Below are 21,570 nucleotides of genomic sequence, written 5' to 3'. Positions count from 1 at the left end.
TAAAAAGCCTACAGCTGTGTATGTGGCGTATTTTCATCTAGAGTACATGGGACTTGATGTCTTCTGGACTCTGGTTTTTTGATTTTACCAGGACTTCCTGTTGTGACATCAGAAACCCAAAAAATTTAAGAGGAAGTTTATGCTTAAGAAACCAAGCAGTGGATGGATAGCTGTGATTTAGGAATGACTGTAATCTGTTTTAAACCCTTCTGGATTGTTTCCGTCTCTTAATGCTCTATTTAGAGATCTGTTCTTCCAAATCACAGGTTTTTCCAGATGACAGACTATTAACTGAAAGCGCTCCCATGCTGAGGCCAGGGCTTTCTGTTTCAAAAAAAAATTTTTTTTTTTCTTTCCAATTTTTAAAATCTCAGTCTCTAAGTCAGGAACTCAATTTGGGCGAAGTACTCTCCGGTAGTCAGGGAGGCAGAATCTTTAAGATGGTAGCAGTTCTATTTGAATATAATGCAAACGTAAGCTGTTATCTTCCCCAAAAGAAAGAGCTGGCGTATTCAAAAACAGAGGGAGAAGAAGTACTGCGCCCTTCTTTTAATCTTATCCATCTAGTTTACATCGTGGAGGAGTAGAACAGAAGCTGCCAATTTAAAAAAAAAAAAATCCACTCTGTGCCTCTGTAACATACTTCGTATAAATCATTTCAAATTATCCCAATAAACCTTTGAGGCAGAAATGATCATGTCATAGTTCCAGGGAAAAACAGACTCACAAAGGTTCAGTAAAAGTCACATGGATCTAGAACTTTTAATGGCTTTCATTTTACTATTTACATTGTTTCCCTTATTTGGAAAACTCCACGTAATAGAATTTTCATCATACTTTGCAATAAATATATGCTGATGTTAATGAAAAATAACTAATAAAGACCAACAAAACTGGCAATACTATTCTTTATTGTTTTTCTTTTTGAGGGAGAAGCATGCTTTTTTACAGCACCTGTAAACAAGTCAGTGAAGTATACTATTTTGAGTTTCCCCACATATATATATATATTATTATTAATTTTCCTCTTTTTGGAATGTTAGAATACCACAACACCAACTGCATTACATAATAGTTACTGAAGGCAAGTCAGGCGAAAACAGGGTAGAATTTTATGGCTAAAAATATTCATAGCAGCAACTTTTAAAAGATGATTTTATTAAATCAAGTCATTGCACTTGGTCATTTTATTGCTACAGCAAAACAAGGCCATTAAATTTTTAACGCTTCTCGCTTCTGATTTAACTGATTGTCTTATTCTGTTCATACATTTCAAGTTTAAATGCAAGCATAAAATGTTTACCAACAACTCAAGAGAGCACTTGGGTTTTTATTTTTTTGTTTTTTTGTTTTTTCCTGTGATCACAGTAAAGCATAAAAAAGAGAACCCCTATTCTCTTCCTATCTTCAGACTTAGATTTTGTAAAGAGGTAACAGCTTTATAGTAAGACCAACCACTAAAGCTTAGTGGTCACACACAAGCACACACACACACAATACTTCCAATATTGAAATACAAGTAGGAAAACTAGTAATATGTGTTTCAAAGAATAGCAAACTTGAAAAATACATTCACTAATAATTTGGCAATGACAGATTCCATGCTGTTCCTCTCTAGTCTGTCATTTATACTCACGCATAGAAAAAAACAATGATTTCTCCCCAAATAAAGACTATCATCATTATATACCATTTTGTGATATGAATTTCATGAATAAAAAATAATAAAATTCCCATATCAAGAGCAAATACTGGTAAATTGCTAGAGTGAAGTAATCATTTTTTTTCCCTTTGAGTTTGGCTTTAGGAACTCTACTTTTTGATCAAGGGCAGAAAAATAGAGCCACAATACTTTAATTTTCTAATAGAAACAGTACTTTAATTTCTATTCTGGCTGAGGTGTATACAAAGCAGATACTTTAAATGTGTGTCAGCATTCATGACCACCTTCATTTTATGCACTAGTGAGAAAATGACCAAGAAAAACTTCAAGAACAGTCTGAAATCTGCTGGAAACTTCCCTCACCCCATTATCAGGGTGAAGAGAGGTCACTTAATAGTTGTTCCAGTCAGAAAGCTGGAGAATGATTTCTAGGATACAATGTTTTCATTTTTATCTAAGGACTTTCATTAAAAGAAAATAAAATCTAATTTTTTTTTTTTTTTTTTTTTTTTTTAGCAAGAAGGAACTCATTTGACAAGTCTTTTAAAAACATTAGGAGTAAACAATTCCATTCAGTAGTGACCTCATCAGAAAAGCCCAAGGACTTTAAAGAGTTAAAATGTACATGCTCAATGCACAACAATCAAGTTTCCCCAAAAGCATTAATGTAAGTTGTGAATTTAACATTATGTAATTCCTGGAATTTCTATTATTTTCTACTTCAATTCTCTTATATGTGAGACAAGATGGCAAAATTTCATTAAAACAAGATTTCAGTATATATTAAAACTTAAAAGAGAAAATATTGGTTTGGTTATTTAAAATAACACAAAACGGACACATGATAGGTGGTACTCAAAATCTGAAAGTCTGTTCTAATAAAGCTTAAAATCTAATTTTTTTATAAATGAAAAGTCAGTTCTTCTATTTTTAATATAAACCCACATATTTTAAGACATGTTATCTATAGATACATTTTAAGACGTTCAACTGTTCAAAACCGACTCTGAACAAACTACTAGTTCATCTATCCTGTGAAAATGCATTTTGAATATGGTCAACTATATTTGGTTTTAAGTAAGCTGTACTGTTATGTTTTATGATATACTAACACTCTAGTACCTAAATGACAGTTTGAAACATCTCCACCAGTTAGGGTCTTTTAGGTCAATTACATATTGTAAAACCTGAGTATTTACATAATGATAATCTGTCAAAGTATGAAACCTCACACTGAATTTCTCCTCATATTACCATTATTAAAAATCAGAGGGAGGAACATGAAGAACTCAATCACAAGATCACAAAATGAGTAATATCTGAGCCTGTAAAATAAGCAGAAAAATAGAGCAATAAGGCTGGTGTTTGCATATTGTATGTGCTGTAGTTTCTAGGCACAAGTTAAGGGTTAAATTGACATTTTTAGTTTCTTAACCTAATGGATTTAAAATATAGCTCATATTTTCCCCAAATACAGTTAACAATCCAATACATTTTAACTAAATTCCTTTTATGAACCCTACAAGTGCAAGCAATATAAAATATTCTAAAAGTTATTTTGATTGTTTCATTAGTTATTACTATATGCTTGGGTGAATAATCTGGTTTATAGCTAGGAAACTCCTATTTCATCACCCACAGTATAAACAGCACTGCAAACAAACAGGCACAACAGTGTAATCCTGGGTAAGAAGCTAAAAGTAAAAAATATATTTATATACAAAGTTTATCTCCCTTATGTATTATGGGAAAAGTAGTGGCTATAGTTACTATAAAGCTAATTTGTCCCTCTCAAATAGTATATTTTACAGATTATTTGTAAAGATATCACCATATTTATAGTATAGATCTCTTTAAAAATAATACAAGTTTCAGTAAAAAAAAAAAACTATTGTGGACTTTCTTTCCTTTTTATACAGATTCAGTAGTATTTTCAAGCAAACTAAAAAAAAAGTTTGCAATTCCAGCACATAAGAAATAAGGCCTCTTTTTTTTTTCATATTGGCAAAACAAAATATATATAAAAAAAACTACCCTCTCCCTATTTTTTTATAGATTATAGTTCAAATACTCATATTTCTTTATCATGACAACAGCATTTGTTATTTTTAAGTAACAAGTCAGTTGAAGTTCATAGTGTTGCTTCTGAATCCCTGGAACCTTAAGAACACAGGGCCATGCCATTTCAAGAAGACAGGACTGCTTTTTTCAGCTTCTCTATTTCCACCTAAGATATAAAACATAAATTGACAATAAACAAAATATATTTAGTCAAATTTCTTTATTTTATCCTATGTCATTAAGATCCAATCATACTTTGAAGACTCCAGATTTTGATTTCCATTTTAAAATCCAATTTCCAATGTTGTGATCAATGTAGAAGTTTAACAGAAGAACACATCACAGTACAAGTTCCTAAATGGCAGAAGACAACCACAAAACAGCAACTACAGTTGTTTCAGCTGGAACAATATTAATTAATGGGAGTATGTGAAAAAATACTGTAAGAAAATCCACCCTCCAAAGAACAAGAGAATCCTTAAAACCAAATTAAGAAATGTACAAGTACCTGTATTTAAACAAAGATGTGGGCAGTAAAGAACTGAAAAATAGTAATAATAAAGGACCAATTTAGTCCTATGTTTTTCACTTACTACGTATGTGAAACTGGCAATCCCTTAACCTCACTTGGTCTCATTTTCATCTGTAAGCAATACGTTCTAGATTAAATTCTTTTTAAAACCCAGGAATTTATCTAAGATTCAGTCAATTTGTTGGAAAGATTTCCACCTTTAGGCAGAAGACATCCTTCATTTAACAGAAATTCACAATGTAAGAAACTTAAGAGAATTACCTGTTCACAATACCTATGGTTATTTAATTCCGACATATTACAAATCATGAAGCTGAAGCACAAGATTCAATACCATACACTAGCAAGTGGTACAGAACTTGCACTGATTGGGTCAAAGGCTCTGAAGTCCAGTTTTCTACTCTTGCCAATTATGTAAGGCTTTGATGATCTCTGACCTTTCACTGCGTATGGAAATATTTGGGCCTCACCTTCTCCTGAAAGCATCATGCCTATCCCCAATGCTGCATACAAATAATACATGCTATAGCTAACCTCTGATAAATAATTCATTTTTAAATAATAAGCATTTTTCCAGTCAAAAGGTCTAATTTCAGTATGTTCACCATCTCCTAAGGGATTCTAACCATTCAAGTATGGTTTGTTAATTCTAGGAACTAACAGCACTGGTTTGGAACAAGCCTTGGTCATTAGCCTGGATTGAGACAAAGTAACTTCAATCTTCAGAATAGTGTTATCATTATCTCCATTCCAAAGATACATGAACCAACTACACCAATTTTAATGAGCAAGGATGCCAAGAAAATGGGGGCGGGGGAAACACTGGTGAAAGAAGGAACAGGGAGAATAACCCTGCACTCAATCAGTGATGCTCCTTACATACTGCGGTCACACAGATTTAGATATCAAGCCAATATATTTACTGCTAGAGTTTCTCTTCTAGCACTTTTATGTTCATTGTTCATCTTTAGTCCTTCTATCATTCCTCAATATAATTTAATACTGTATGTTCAAAGTATTACTTTTAATCTTTAGGGAAATAGAATTTCTCCTTTCAATGTATGATCTTAAAACTCTGTCTTATTAAGGTGCTTTTATAAATAAAAGGGTCAAACTTGCCCCATTAGGAAAAAAAAAAAAACAAAAAAACAAAAAAAAAACAAAAAAAAAACACCCTGTAATACAAATCAGCACGAGGCTAAGAAACAGCTGATTTTGCTTAAAAAAAACTGAATCAAATGAAATTCCTTAAAAATGAAATAATTCCTTTGCCTTGCCATGATTTTTATAATAAATTAAATCATATAGAGAAATTTAACCCTGTATTAGTTCCTTATGCTTATATCACCTAATTTTCATATATGAGTATGTGTACATATACAATATAAGGAATAAAAATCAAGAAACTTATTTTAATTTCTGAATTTCTACTGTGTTGCATATTGGGAATTTAAGACATTTTTAATATGTATTCTTTGATTTGACAAAAATTTATTATCTATCTAGTATGTATATGGCACTTTGCTCAGAGTTATGGACAAAGATAGAACAGACAGACACCCTCAAATAGTCTTACAATCTAGAAGATGGGAAAAGTAAGTCCATAATGTCACAGTGATAAGACAGAAAATTATTACTTATTTATGCTTTTCAAAATAAAGGACATGAATTTGGAAGAAGACAACATTACTTTTAAATCAGAGAAAGATGGGTACTAACTTAATGAGGGTGACTGCTGGAGGTAAGCTCTGAGAATCTGTAGAACTTATGCATGAGAAGATGAAATAAAAGGAAAATCCAAGAAAATACAGTACGAGCAAATTTCAGATGAATTAACTGTGAGGGACAACTGAGGATCAGCAAGCAAGAAAAGAAAGACAAACTAGGACTAAGACATCAAAGACCTCACATGCTAAGTTGAGAAGTCTGAACCTTACTCAGCAAGTAACAGAAAGTTCCTAAAAGAACTAAGTAAAGAAAGATTAATTTGAGGTAAGAATGAGAGAAACTTAAACAGCTAAACAGAAGATAAAGAGCATGGGAAGAGGACAAAAATACTAGGAACAAATAGATATAAGTGATGGAGTAAAGCTAACAGGTGTGAATGTGAATAGAACTAGAATGGAAGCACCATGTCTGTAAGACTTGAAAGGCAATGGAATGATCAACAGAAAAAGAAAAGCAGGAAAGGAAAATGATAAACATAAAAGAGGACATGCTAATTCTAAGATCACAGTGGAAAGACATTCAGAAAGACAAGCAGCTGGAAATAGGACAGAAGCTGGAAAAAGGAATCAGATTCAGATGGGAGAGGCACAGGAGCTAATCATGATGCTTGAGGGCACAGGTAGGAAAAGAGAGGAGGGCCAAGGCAGTTCTGAAGGAACATTTTACTTAGAGAAAGGAAGAGGAGACTGAGAAGTGGACTGAAACAAAAGAATGCCGGATCACATAAATCAGGACAGAAAAAGTGGCAATAGTTTTAAAAATGTGAAATGCTGTAGAAACTGGAAAGACACTGGAGTTGCATTCAGTAAACCTAAAATGTAAGAGTTGTTAATGACTGAATTAAAGGTGAAGAATTAGAGACCACAGACGTACTTTTTTTTTTTTTTTTTAAGTTGTTTATTTTGCAGTAAATGAAACTCAAGGCAGCTGGACCTGCAAGGGAGCTTTGGTTTTTTTGAAAAGTGGAAATATTGAATATTTTCATGAAAAAACGGAAAGTGCAAATAAAAGGGATACATCAGATGTAAGAGTAAGAACGGGGTTCTGATAATTTACCAAAGACCTTCATATACATTATCTCAATAACTAAAGCTAAAAGACGATTAAGTGACTTCCTCAAGTTCAAACAGTGTCACTTAATCCCTGAGAGCAAAATTCTGAAGGCTGTTTCTGTTAAAAATTTCAGCCTAACTGCTGATTTAATCACTCTAAACCCTAGTTTCCTCATCCTTAAAATAGGAACAATAATCCTTACCAGTTGTTATGTGTATCCCCTGAGATAATGTACAGGAGGTGCCAAGCCTAACTGACACACAGTGTAAGTCAGAAGAGAGGAATGAGTTTTTTTTTGAAGTCCCATGTTCTTTCTGTTTCACAACGCTAACAAGAGAAATAGGGTAAGCACTAAGGCCAGGTATAAATAGGGAGGCATATGAAATACTTAAGTACAGAATGGGCAGAGCCTCTGAAAACAGGCAGAAAACACTTTTCCTGAAATATTCAGAAAACAAGAATACAAATAAAGACCAAAGTATGTGCAAATGGAACAGATGGAAAAATGGAAGATAAAATAAGTAAAATTGTCAGACCTCAGAAAAGAGTGAAGATGATGACATTATAGTTAAAAAGTAAACGCTCAGTGAGACATCAAGTCAACAAATCTACAGCCATCCCATTACCACCTTCACCACCACCACCCTTGCCTCCAGGCCAAGAAAAATGAATTGAAAAAAGTTTAACTGTGAGAAAAAAAAAAAGAAATAGTTCAAAAAAGCAAGAGTGCAAAAGATTTAGAACTACACACTCTTATGAGGCCAGAACCATGTTCGTTTTATTTATGAATGTATACCTTATGCCTCTCGTACACTGCCTTAGAGAGCTAGCGCTCAAAAATATTTGCTTCATGAATGAACGGAATGTGATAGGGAGTCAACTAGAGATTAATTAAATGGCTATCAAGCAGCAGGGAGTGTCCAACTTAAGTAGGACAGCATAACTGTAGTGAACCCTATCACCTAGAAGAGATGGAAAAACACATGTAGTTTACGCTGACTACAATCTCAATGTTAGGAGAAATGATTTACCTCTAGATTACTTCTCATTGCCTTCTCCTCTTCCAAATCCTTTCGTAGTTTTTCCAGTTCTTTCCTAAAAACAATTTATTACTGATAAGTCTTTCATTTAAACAATATATTTGACTAATGTTAACAGGATCTCTTACCTGACATACCAAAGCTGGGAAAACCTTTTTAAAGAAAACAGTCATACTAATCAATAAAAATTTCAAATTCACTAATGGAATGGTTCAATACAACAGTTAAAAGAAAACTCAGCAGTACCATGGCAAACCCATCTGTGATAAATAATTTTTTAAGTGAATAGGGAGCGCAGCTCATGATAAAGAAATAATAATGGTCCTTTAGAAGCAATTTTCCATATTCAGTTATCATGCTTTTTCCAGGCTGGACACGCGAAAGCCCAAACAATTTGGTAATGTCAAAACATGTCACAGTACAACACAAATTATTTAACAGGATTACCTGGACTTTACATTCCTCTTTCTCTATTTTTAAAAATTAAACATTACATTAAAATTACCAAACCAATAACAAAAAACTCTAGCCAACAATCCTTCCTCCTTAACTCATGTTCTCTGTGTTCCCATCTATCTTTTTTATATAGTCATCTCTCCACAGCTGTAAGTATGTATTTCACAAAGTGTTTTAAAATATTTCCATGTTGCTAAAATTATCATATTTCTGATAATTGTTGCTTGACACTCAAATATCCAGGTTTTTTTGGTTAGTTGCTTTTGGGGTGGGGAGTGGAAAGAATAGAAATTTTATTTAACATCATGAATATTCAGTGTATCAAATTTCTAAATCAAAGAGTAGGGACATATTCACAGCTTTTGGACAAATGCTAGGAAAATTCTCTTCAAAAGTATTATAGAAGTATTCGATTGAAAAATGCATGAAAATGCTCAGGAAGAAAGACTATATGAGAAAGGAACTTTTAAAATCTGTACTTTCAAAACTAGTTTCTTCTATGATTTTAATGATTATAAAACTATATTAAGAATAAATGTCCTACTATTTCAATTTAAATTATAATTTAAATATTTAACTCAAATTTATTTAAAGCTTATTTTGGTATATAATAGAAAATTTGCTAAAATATTAACTTTGTATTTCTAAAATGTTACTACTAAATGAATGCTTTCTTTTTCTAATTATTCTATTATTTTGAGTTTATTATACATTTAAATTATACCTAAATAAGGATCTATTCCTAAAATATTTATCCTATTATCACATTTTCATTATTTTTAAAAACACATTTGTGAATATAAAATTTTTATGTAATTGTTTTCTTTTTACAAAAACAGATCAAACTATATTATCTTGTTCTGTAACTTCTCAACTAAAGAGACTAATATATTTCTCTGTCAATCATTCCATGTCAATATCCTTCAATATTTTTAATCCTTTAATTTTTTAATGATTTGTTCCAAACATTTTAGATTCTAATAATGCATAAAGACTATGTATTCGTAAGCTATAGCGATAAAATTATTAAAAGACCTAAGAATTCCAAGTCAGCTCAAGAAATAAATTGTTATTACCAGTACCTCTGATACCCAGAATGACCCACAATCCTACTTTCCTCCTCTCCTTTACAGGAAAAGTCTTCCTTCCTTCCTTTACTTACCACATATACAAATGTATCTTGAAACGACACACTGTTTGATTTTATATGCTTTTCAAACTTCATGTAAATGAAGTAATACTGTATGCATGTCTCTAACTTGTTTTCCCCACCCTCAACACTTTTTCAGATGGATTCATGTTGACACATGTGGTCATAATCCATTCATTTTTTATTGCTGTACACTATATGGCATTTCATTGTATCAACACACCAGTGTATGTTTATTCATTCTCCTGTGATGCTCTTATTTTTCAGATTAAAAAGTCTGCCATCCATTTCATTTTCCCAGAGGAAATAAGACTTTGAAAACATCTTTTCAAAGACTTCTAAAATATCTGATATGTATACATAAATCACAAATACTTTATTCATCCTACAGCTACATTAAGAACACTTATAGGCAATTAAGGCAATTTGTAAATGTAATTATCAGTTCATTAATAATAGCAGACTTGGTATCAAAAATGTTAACTGTCAAAATCAACAAATCAGGGGCATTCTCTAATTCATACATGAATAGTGCTCAATAAATACTTACTAGATGAATAACTTACAGTTTATAATGTGTACAGTGCGGAATCTATTAAAAAAATCTGCATGATTCAGATAAACTGAAGGATAAAGAAAAGACCCATCATGTATCAAAAAAACACTCTCTCTCTCTCTCTCTCTCTCTCTCTATATATATATATATATATATTTTAAGTAGTCACTCAAAATAAATTTTTTGGTTCTACCTAAGAGACATCTGTAAAAGTGGTCTGCAACTACAAAAATATCAATTGTTAATCACAGTATCTTTTTTTTTTTTTTTTTTTTAAGAGAGAGAGAGAGAGAAATGCTCATGGTGGGGAGGGTTAGAGGGAAAGAATCTCAAGCAGATGTCCCAATGAGTGTGGAGCCAGTCATGGAGCTTGATCTCATAACCCAAGAGATCTTAGAGGCTACAGGGGAAGAGCACCTGAACCCTCACCCTTTGCTCAGTTAGATTAGCTGATCTTTGGACCTTTTTTACCTATTAGGTCTTTATAGAACTATGTTTAAAATGTTAGAAAGTTTTATTTTTATATTTATTTTTTAATGTTAACAACTTTTAAAGCTCAAATGATAACAGTTTTAGAAAAATATCTCTAAACCAACAGAAAATATGTTTTCAGTTCTAGCTCTGCTTTTTAAGAACTGGATGATCTTAGGTAAACAGCTTTACCTCTCTGAACCTTTACTTCTTCAGTTAAAAGAGAGGGGAGCTATAGTAGGTGATCTTTTACATTTGTTTTCACTAAAAAGTTCCTAACTCTCACTTAGGATCTCACCATACAGTATTATCAGAAAGTTTCAGAATTAAAAGAATGGCCTTAGAGATTCACCTATTCCCAAACCCTTGGTTTTATTTACACACCAATCTCAACCCTAACAGAGACAGTGATCCAGTCCCTCTGAAAAGTAAATATACATATAGATACACTCCAGATCCAAAATACAATGTAACTTTTCCTGATATTTTTAAGACTGATTAACCCATATGTTTGATCAGAGAAGATTTCTACCCTTGAATTATGGGTACATATAGACCTTTCCCATAATAAGCCTATGACAACAAGTTTTCTAACTCAAGTTTTTTGCAGGGAGGACAGAAGCATTATTAAGGAAAATTTCTTTGGAAACATATCTGCTGATATAAGAAATTTGGCAGATTACTTGATAGAATTCTACTCAATTCTACTTGATAGAATTTGAAAGAATTCTTTACATACATGTTAAGTAACTTTCAGAGATTAAAGCAAGGCTACTTACCCATGATCCTTTTTCAGCGCTTCTACAATGCAGAGTAATTCAATAATCTGAGCTCTAAGTTCATCCAAGGGATTTTTTTTCCCATCATCTGATTCTACTTTAGCTTTGATGTCTAATGGAGTTAAAAAAGCAGCTGTATTTGGTTTAGCACTTGAGGGTGTTGAAAGGTACAGAGATGGCTGAAAACATAACAGAATATTTTCTTATTTTATTTGTATTTATATTATATCTAAGTTCAAAAAAAATGTATAGCAAGGAGATAAATAACTAAAATAATACTTGAAGATAAATGGCAACTTTGGAAATTCAAAAAGCAGTTTGATATTCACAACTGGTAAAACGAGCAAACAACCAGATAATAAACTTGCAATCACTAGGAGTTTATGTGAGAAATGTCAAAGGACTAATAATAATAATTTTTAAAAAGTGGAAAAGAGAAGAAAAACCTGTTAGAGCTATCTTATGAATGGTCTGCCGAGTGGAACATCTAGCGGCAAGAACATATAAGCATTATTAAGGTGAGCTTTGATCCTCCACAGTAGTCATTACTTAAAATTTCCAAAGAGTTTTACTTAAAAGTAATTATGAGGAATTGAGTAAGTCCACTGAAGAGGCATGAATCCATGGCCCATGATGCCCTTTTTATTATTTCACTAAAGTAACAGGAAATCAAATTTCAATCGACTACTGACAAACTGAGAGAAGAATCAGATTAAGTGTATCTGATAAACTGGAAGAACAGCCAAAAGCCCTTGGAATGAATCTGAGGAGGAAACATGAATTTCTTAAACGAAAGATGTGTGTAAGTTGGGATACTACTATCTTAAGTAAAAACAGCAAGAGTTTAGAAGAGTCTTATTACCATGTAACAAATGGAAAAATCCATGTACACTGCCATTCATTCCAGTATATATTAGTGCTTATTACTATGCTGAACACGAAGCTAGGCTAGAAGTAAATTTTGGCTTATGTAATAATGTAATGATGGCTTCTGGCCTGAAGAGTGTATGTTTAATGGGAAAATGAAACAGATCTATGCCTTAAAAAATATGAAATGTATAACATTTATACTACTCATTTAAAATAAGCTTTTTTAAAAATAACCTACAGAGGAGAGTGTTACCTTAGAAACTCAATTTTTTGGCAGGAATTTTTTTTTTTTTAATTTCTTGGCAAAAGACAGTTTTTAGAAGACATTTTAAATTCCACTATTTTGGTGTTCACAAAGAATCCTACAAATTATGCAAATCTTAGGCCACAATGCCCCTCACCTTTGGAGAGTAGCATGAATCCTTTTTAAATTCAGACGGCTTTAAGTTGGCACCATCTTCTTCTTTTGGTAACTTCAAGATTTTTTCTGGGCTTTGAGTTGGCTAAATGATTTTTTAAAACCAAGAAACAGAAAATACCAAAGAAGGAAAAGGCAATAAACATTTGGATAATAAACTAAGTAACTTTTATCACTGTTTTCCACAGCTACTGTTCCAGATATTCCATTATTATTAACAGGATATTACGTAATTTCAAGCTGAATAACACATTGCATATCTGGAAGGTTAAAAATAGCCTGCCTCTTAGCAACAAAAATCTTCTCTACTTCGGTAATCTGAAAGTGCTGTAGCGCTCAAGAGCTAATATATTAATAATAAAGTTACTAGCAGCATTCCAAATAATGTATAGAAAGCATAAAAAAGAAGTTACACATTTAGATACCAGCATTAGTACTACCAAAAAAACTCACTATGTCAGAGGAAAAGAATGTTTCATTCTTTACTAAGGTGAATATGTACCACTCAATTCTAATTATTGTTGAGAGATGGGTAGATTAAAAGGATACTCTGACCCCTTTTGACCCTGAGTTCTGTGGTTATGGTCTCGGGACAGCTCTTTATTCCTGATTCTGTAACCTTCATTGCAATCCTCTCTGAAATGAACATGACCCCATATTTCCCTAAATATAACCAACCATTTACCACTTGAGTATAACACCTATCTTCCTGATTTTTAAACTTTGGTGAAGTTTTAAATCATTCCTCATTCCTATCTTTAGAAGAACTCTGGCTCTGCTAAATTCTCTATGTTTTAGAATAGTGAAGTGTAACTCACAGAATGTCCACCATTGAAGCGGCCAGGCAATCTTCTTCCAGGCATCTTCGGTCTATTTGCAGTGAGATGTAGCAAGTTTTCTGAGGAAGCTATGTCATCAAAATTTACAAGATCTAGAGAATAAAATTAAATATATCTACTAAGAGATAACTGTACACTTTAAAAGGTAAAAAAGAATGTTTCTGGATTTCTAACAAACTATACATTAAAAAGTCCCACTAGGACTCACACGCTAACCTGTGCTTTTCATATGCATTTGGAAAACAACACTCACCCTTAAAAACAAACATTCTCTTTACCTGACACATTTTACAGCATAAGACAACTAACAACAGAAAGTTCATGTTTCCAATAGACCTCAACAAAAGTTCTTATTGAAAAATACAAATCTGAACCAAAAATTACAGTACCATAAAAAAAACTATCATCTTAATTTCTTGCTTATAAAAACAGATGATCTACTTCAACTCATAATTAATTACAATGTATCAGAAAATTAACATAGAAAATGTTTTAAATTTCGAGTAGTATCCTAATATTCAAATTTTAAGAACTCAACTGTATGTGGGACCCTGATGCTTTCCAACTGTAAAGTGAGAGTATAATTTAATGGATCTGTGTGTGTGTGTGTGTGTGTGTATGTGTATGTATGTGTATATATATATTGTAGCTGAAACTCCAACTGTTCATAGTTCACTGCACTTTTGCTTCAACATCAGCATATTTAGGAACTATAAGACAGTCATAAATCAAAGGCAAACAGGGTATCAAAGAAAAATGTTACAAAGATCATTCACTTGTTTTCCCACCATCAAAGGCTGGTTGACCTCTGATCCAAAAACTTGGTTTTACAGAAAAATCTATGTACCTATGAAACAATGGCATATAATACATTCCCTTTTCCTAGATGATCCAGAAAACCCAGGTAAAAGAGGTGATTTTTAATTTTGAAACCTAGAAATCTGTAAGTGATACAAGAATCCTGAAGATAACTCCAGACACTTCCATTGTCAATATAATCTTCCCTCAGCCCAGATTATAAACTAGTGATATTAATCACAGTGAGGTACTTGATATGGCAGCAGATATCTTTGGTTTAATCTTCCAGATACAGAATTAATTCTGCACATTCCCATTGCCTAGATGTTTATAATGCTTTCTGTCAAATATTTAGATAACCAAACTCAGTGATTTGTTAAGACATCTAAAGATAATTATTTCTGCCCTCAAAGCTTATTCATCAATTTTCATATTCAACGTTATCAATTTAGGAAAAAATGTTAAGGGTAAAAGGGCACAAAGGTAAGGCATAAGAAAAGGTATCACTGTTTGGCAATACACGTTTTATAACAAATTTAAGTATTGTTGACCTCTGTTAATTCTTTCCCATCCTCCCATTCTGGGATTACTTTGTGTATTCTATTTTATATCTAGTCATCTACTCATCAGCTTAATACATCTCAATTGGCAATCAAATGTGCTCAGTTTAATTTTGATCTTAAGTCTTTTGACATTTGTTATAATTATAAAATATAATATTATATTATAAAATATAATATAATATAATTCCATATAATGGAATATCTGGAACAGTAGCTGTGGCCTTCATGAAAAATGTATTGTATAGTGTGAAAGACTTTGAGTTTAAATATATTTTTAGATATTTCATTTTATTTGTAAATGTCATAAAGAAAATCAGTATTTTAAAAAATGTTAAAAATATGCTGTAGTTTGAAGGGTTAAAAATTGCTTTTAACACTGATAAATGTATACTGACAACCTACTAAAAAAATCCTTGAAAAGTACAATCCAATAATTTTGGCCTGTGAAGATTATTTTCAAATGCATATTTAAGCAACTTGCAGAAAGAAAAAAAAAAAAAGCAAACAAACAGAAAAACACAGGAAGGGATGAAGATAAATGAAACTGAAAGAATAAATAAAAGGTAGATTTTAAAAATTATAGAGCATGCTCATGTAAAAATGCCTTCTGTATGTCAAGTTTTGGGCTACAACACCAAGACAAATAATTTTACTATTCTAAAACTCTCTCAGGTCCTCCATTTAAGCCATTAGGTTAGTAAAAACAGTGCACATTTTGGACTCGTGATACATTTGAACACATGCAAAATTTACCTAAGAGTAGTAACAGTGGATTTATACTGTACACATGGCATGAAAGGCAGGACAATCACTTGACTCTTATAATTATATTGCCACTCTGCCAGCCATTTGTATTTCTATACATTGCCTAAGAAGACATGGAATTTTTAAAAAGTCAAGATGAAGTATCAAATTCTGGGAGAAAATAAACTGACTTATATGGTTTTCAATTAAAAAAAAAACTTTTATCAAAACAATATCTTAAGCTAATCAGGAAAATTTTTCCAACATGAATTTCATTTTACTTTCAAATGGAAAACCAAAAGGGTTAGAATAGACAGACAAACATGTACACTTTTAGTACAATTACAAAGAAAAATCAATGTGCACCACCTATTTATATGGAATTATTGTTTTGATTTCTTTTATAAATTGTCATCTTACCAAAATGGAGAAAGGTAGGATAATTTCCTGACAGGTAAGAAGGGAAACATGGCAAACAGGCTAGGAAACAAAATCTGGAAAGAAAAGTCAAGGATAGGAATGTCTAGAAAAAAGACTAAACCAAAAAATTATTTTACAAAGCAGGAAAAAGGAACAGTTGTAGAATGAATAGAACCGTTTAATGTTTACCATATACCTACTGTAGTTTATCTAACTCATATAAGATGTATATTAGATTTTAGATTTTGTCTTTCAAAAGAAAAAAATGATTAGTATTAATTCAATATACCGTAAGTAGAAAGAAGCCTTTTTAAAATTACTCACTGAACACCAAGACCGCTTCAAAAGGATGTTTTAGTAAAAAATCAAAGCTCAGAGTAATAAATCAATAATAATAACTCATTAATATCATTGTAACAAAAATTAAACTACCTTCAGTCAAGTTTTAGTCTTCAGGAAATGACAGTTAATTACAATGAAAGAGAATTTTAATTCTATAATATAATAAAAGAAAAATATGACAAACAGTATTTTTAAGTATCTCACTATAAAAATACAACTTATATAACATTCAAAATCACATAATACATAAACGAATCTTCAACTATGCCTTATATGACACTCTATAAAGAAATTATCAAGAAAATTACTATAAGAAAATAGTAATTTTGATCTCTGCTCTTATTCTACAGGTAAAGTCAACATTTTAGGGTGTGTTTTATTTTTTTTTTGTATCCTAGTTTAGATATAGACTCATTATTTAGTGTCTACCACTCAACAGGTAAGCATCTTATTAGAAGAATTCCATCTGAAATTCTTTCTGGAAGAACAAATGAATAAACATTGAGAACATAATTCAAACAAAAATACATTAACCGGGCGCCTGGGTGGCCCAGTGCGTTAAGCCTCTACCTGAGGCTCAGGTCATGATCCCGGGGTCCTGGGAAAGAGGCCTGCAACAGCAACAGCATCAGCATCATCTTAAGCATGATCTCATTGGGCTCTCTGCTCAGAGGGGAGCCTGCTTCCTCCTCTCTCTCTGCCTGCCTCTCTGCCTACTTGTGATGTATGTGTGTGTGTGTGTGTGTGTGTGCGCGTGTGTGTGTGTTAAAATAAATAAATAAAATCATTAAAAAGAAAAATTTTAAAAAACAGATTAACTATCAAAGAATGTTTCACTATTTAACAATGAATGCCTTGAGGTCAAATAATATTATGTATCTCTAAATTTCCTTTTAACCCAAGCACAATTTAGCATAGAAAACAATCAAAAAGGATAAAATACTATAACACTATAAGAATATTTCATCAGCACTGCTTTCTCAGTGTAATAGGTATGTTACCACTAAATCTTCTATCTTGTATTCTAAGACTAATGTGCAAACCAATTTTATGTCCTAGAGAACTTACTATTTTAGAAATATTTAGACTATGTGAACTTTATAATTAACCAATAGTAGCAGTGAGATTATCCTGAACCTTTTTTTTTTTTTTAAAGATTTTATTTATTTGCCAGAAAGAGAGAAAGTAAGCAGAGGGAGCTGCAGAGAGAGGGAGAAGCAGGCTCCCCACTGAGAAGAGAGCCTGATGTGGGGCTCTATCCCAGAACCCCAGAATCACGACCTGAGCCGAAGGCAGATGCTTCACTTACTGAGCCACCCAGGTGCCCCCTCCCAAACCAATTTTTAACGAAATGTTTAAAAAAGAGGAAAAAAATTAAAACACAGATGCAATTTATAGTACTATCTTATATATGAGAAAATATACTGAAGGACATTTATTTTAAAAATAGTTTATAAATGGCTTTATATACAGTATAATCATATCTGAGAGTAGTGTCAGGAATTTACATCCTTAAGAGCGAAGAGCAGAAACAGAATGAGAGGAGATTATCAACAGGGGAAAGGAAAAGAAGGGAAGTAACATTTTATAACATCTTCCTTGTCAGGTATTCTAGCAGGTATCACAGACATATTAGATCATTCAATTATCATTTAAATGCAAAAACAGATTAGGAAACAAGACAATGATAATTTGCTAATAATTTAAAACTCATATTTTTAATAATAAAGTGTACTTGCTACTGTATCACCTGAAATTATTATTTTATGTAATAATGAGACTCTAAGATGACTTTCATGTATGTTTTTAACTTTCTGAAACATGTTAAAGGGCTAGATTCATATGCTATTTTAAAAAAATTTGAAACCTCAAACTGTGCCAAAAATATAAATTAATATATGCCTCAATTATATGCCAAATTTGAGGCTGCTTTTGATGCAGAACATAGTGTTCTCTTAAGGTGTCAATATCTCAAAAAGAAGAGTTTAAACACTTTTATACTACAAATACTAAGAACATAATATTCTAATAAAAAATGGAAATGAGGAATAACCTGAATTGAAGTTCAGAACATGAGCTGCATGCTATCAGCAGTCAGGCCTTTTGTCTTAGCATATTATTTATGTGCCTAAAATAGTAATGGGATCTAACATTTGCTCAGTTAAGTATTTCCAATCTAATATGAACACAATTTCCAAAACTTACAGATATATCTCATTTTACTGAACTTGCAAGATAAGTCCATTTTTTACAAATTGAAGGTTGCTGGCAACCCTGTGATAAGCAAGTCTATCGATGCCGTTTTTTTTTCAACAGCATTGCATATCTCTGTATCACATTTTGGTAATTCTCGAAATATTTCCAACTTTTTCAGTACTATTATATTTGTTATTGTGATCTGTGATCACTTTGATGTTACTATTGTAACCATAATTAACTGTGCCATGTAAGATGTTTAATTTAATCTGTAAGCGTTGTGTATATTCTGACTGCTCCAAAATTAAGCTGCTTCCCACCTCTCACCCTCTCTTTGAGCCTCCCTATTCTCTTAGACACAATAACACTGAAATTGGAGCAATTCATAACCCTCTAAGTGTTGGAGTAAAATGAAAAATAACGTATCTCACTTTCAATCAAAAGCTAGAAACAATTAAGCTTTGTTAAAAAAGCATACAGAAAACCCAAATAGGCCAAAAGCTACATCTCTTGCGCCAGTTAGCCAAATTGTGAATGCAAAGGACAAGTTCGTGAAGAAAGTTAAGTGTTACTCCAATGAACACACAAATTATAGAAAATAAACAAACTTATTGCTGAAAGTTTCAGTAATCTGGATGAAAGATCAAACCAGACACAACATTCATTTCCTTAAGCCAAAGCCTAATCCAGAGCAAGGCCCCAACTCTCTTCAATTCTGTGAAGGCTGAGAGAGGTGGGAAAGTTGCCAAAAGAAAAAAAAAAAAAAAAAAAAGTCTAAAGATAGCTGAAGTTGGTTCATGGAGTTTGAGGAAAGAAGTCATCTCCATAACATAAAAGTACAAGCGAAAGCAGCAAGTGTTGATGAAGAAGCTACAGCAAGTTGTTATACAGATGATCTAGCTAATGAAGGCTGCTTCACTGAACAACAGGTTTTCAACATAGATGAAACAGCCTTACAATAGAATAAGATGCTATCTGGGACTTTCATAGCCAGAGGGGAGAAATCAATGCCTGGCCTCAAAGCTTTAAAGGACAGGCTGACTCTCTTATTAGAGACTAATGCCACTAGTGACTTGAAGCTGAAGTCAATGCTCATTTACCATCCTGAAATTCCTAGGACCCTTAAGAATGATGTTAAATCTGGGGCGCCTGGGTGGCTCAGTGGGTTAAGCCGCTGCCTTCGGCTCAGGTCATGATCTCAGGGTCCTGGGATCGAGTCCCGCATTGGGCTCTCTGCTCAGCAGGGAGCCTGCTTCCTCCTCTCTTTCTCTGCCTGCCTCTCTGCCTACTTGTAATCTCTCTCTCTGTCAAATAAATAAATAAAATCTTTAAAAAAAAAAATAAAAAAAAAAATGATGTTAAATCTGTGCTCTATAAATGGAACAACAAAAAAGGACAGCAGCACATCTGTTTACAACATGGTTTACTCAATATCTTAATCCCACTGTTGAAACCTACTGCTCAAAAGATTCTTTTCAAATCATTACTGCTCACTGAAAATGCATCTTGTTACCCAAGAACACTGATGCAGATGTACAATATTAATGTTGTTTTCATGCCAGCTAATCTAACAACCATTCTGTAGCCCAAGGATTAAGGAGCAATTGTGACTTTCTTCTGACTTTCAAGTCTTATTATTTAAGAAATACATTTCGTAACACTCTAACTTCCATGGATAATGATTCCTCTGATGGCTTTTGACAAAGTAAATTAAAAACCTTCATAGGGGGTGGGGAGGTGTTGCACTTGGGTGGCTCAGTTGCTTAAACAACTGCCTTTGGCTCAGGTCACGATCCTAAAGTCCTGAGATCTGAGTCCCATATTGGGATCCCTGCTTGGCAGGGAGTCTGCTTCTCCCGCTGATCTCTCTCCTCTCATGCTCTCTTGCTCTCTCTCTCTCAAATAAATAAAATCCTAAAAAAAAAAAAAAAACCTTTCTGGAAAGCATTCACAATTCTAGATGCTATTAAGAACACTGGGGATTCATGGGAGAGGTCAAACAGGAGTTTGGAAGGAGATGATTACTTTGAGGTGATCAAGACCTCAGAGGAGGAAATGACTGCAGATACGGTAGAAGTACCAAGAGAACTAGAATTAGAAGCAGAGCCTGAAGAGGTCACTGAATTGCTATAATCTCATGACAAAACTTTACAGATGAGCAAAGAAACTGGTTTCTTCAGATGAAAACTACACGTGGTGAAGATGCTATGAAAAATGTTGAAATGACAATAAACCATATAGAATAGTAGATAAACTTAGTTGATAAAGCAGAGGCAGGGTTTGAGAGGACTGATTTCAATTAGAAAAAAGTGCTACTGTAAGTAAAATGTTATCAAGCAGTATTACGTGCTACAAATAAACTGTTCATGAAAGGAAGAGTCAATTGATGTAGAAAACTTCAGTGTTGTCTTATTTTAGAAAATGCCACAGCCACCCCAACCTTCATCAGCCACCACCCTGATCAATCAGTAGCCATCAACATTAAGGCAAGACCCTCCACCAGCAAAAAGATTATGACTTGCTAAAAGTTCAGATGATGGTTATCATTTTTTAGCAATAAAGTTATTTTTTAGTTGAAGTATGTCCACCTTTTTTTAGCCATAATGCTAATGCACATTTAATAGAGTATAGTATGGTGTAAAAGTAACTTTTATATGCACAGGAAACCAAAACATTCATTTGAATCACTTTGTTGCAATATTCACTTTATTGCAATGGTCTGGAATTGAATTTTAGGTATCTCTGTGGTAGGCTTTGTGTATTTCCTGAACTGAACTGGGTGTTAAGCGTAGTACACCAAAGGCAGCCTGATAGTGAAAGAAATAAAGGACAGTAGTTTGGAAGTTAGCTGTTAGTTTTCTGTCCTTAAATATGCCTCAGTTTCTCTAAAT

General features: G+C 32.7%; 1 protein-coding gene across 1 annotated transcript in view; it reads right to left on the bottom strand.

Annotated features, from left to right (window-relative positions):
* Positions 1-1,138: 1,138 nt before the first annotated feature.
* The window catches only part of CD2AP (CD2 associated protein), a 136,817-nt gene continuing 116,385 nt past the window's right edge, over positions 1,139-21,570 (bottom strand). The window contains exons 14-18 of the mRNA XM_032340205.1: positions 13,596-13,708; positions 12,761-12,862; positions 11,490-11,668; positions 8,069-8,132; positions 1,139-3,890 (exon numbers count right to left, since the gene is read on the bottom strand). Coding sequence (XP_032196096.1) covers positions 3,849-3,890; positions 8,069-8,132; positions 11,490-11,668; positions 12,761-12,862; positions 13,596-13,708 — 500 coding nt within the window. The 3' untranslated portion in view covers positions 1,139-3,848. The remainder of the gene's footprint in view (positions 3,891-8,068; positions 8,133-11,489; positions 11,669-12,760; positions 12,863-13,595; positions 13,709-21,570) is intronic.

The sequence above is a fragment of the Mustela erminea genome, chromosome 4, assembly GCF_009829155.1.
Source record: "Mustela erminea isolate mMusErm1 chromosome 4, mMusErm1.Pri, whole genome shotgun sequence".
Taxonomy (NCBI): domain Eukaryota; kingdom Metazoa; phylum Chordata; class Mammalia; order Carnivora; family Mustelidae; genus Mustela; species Mustela erminea.
Note: the sequence above shows the minus strand (reverse complement) of the source record. Positions and strands in the feature narration are given on the sequence as shown.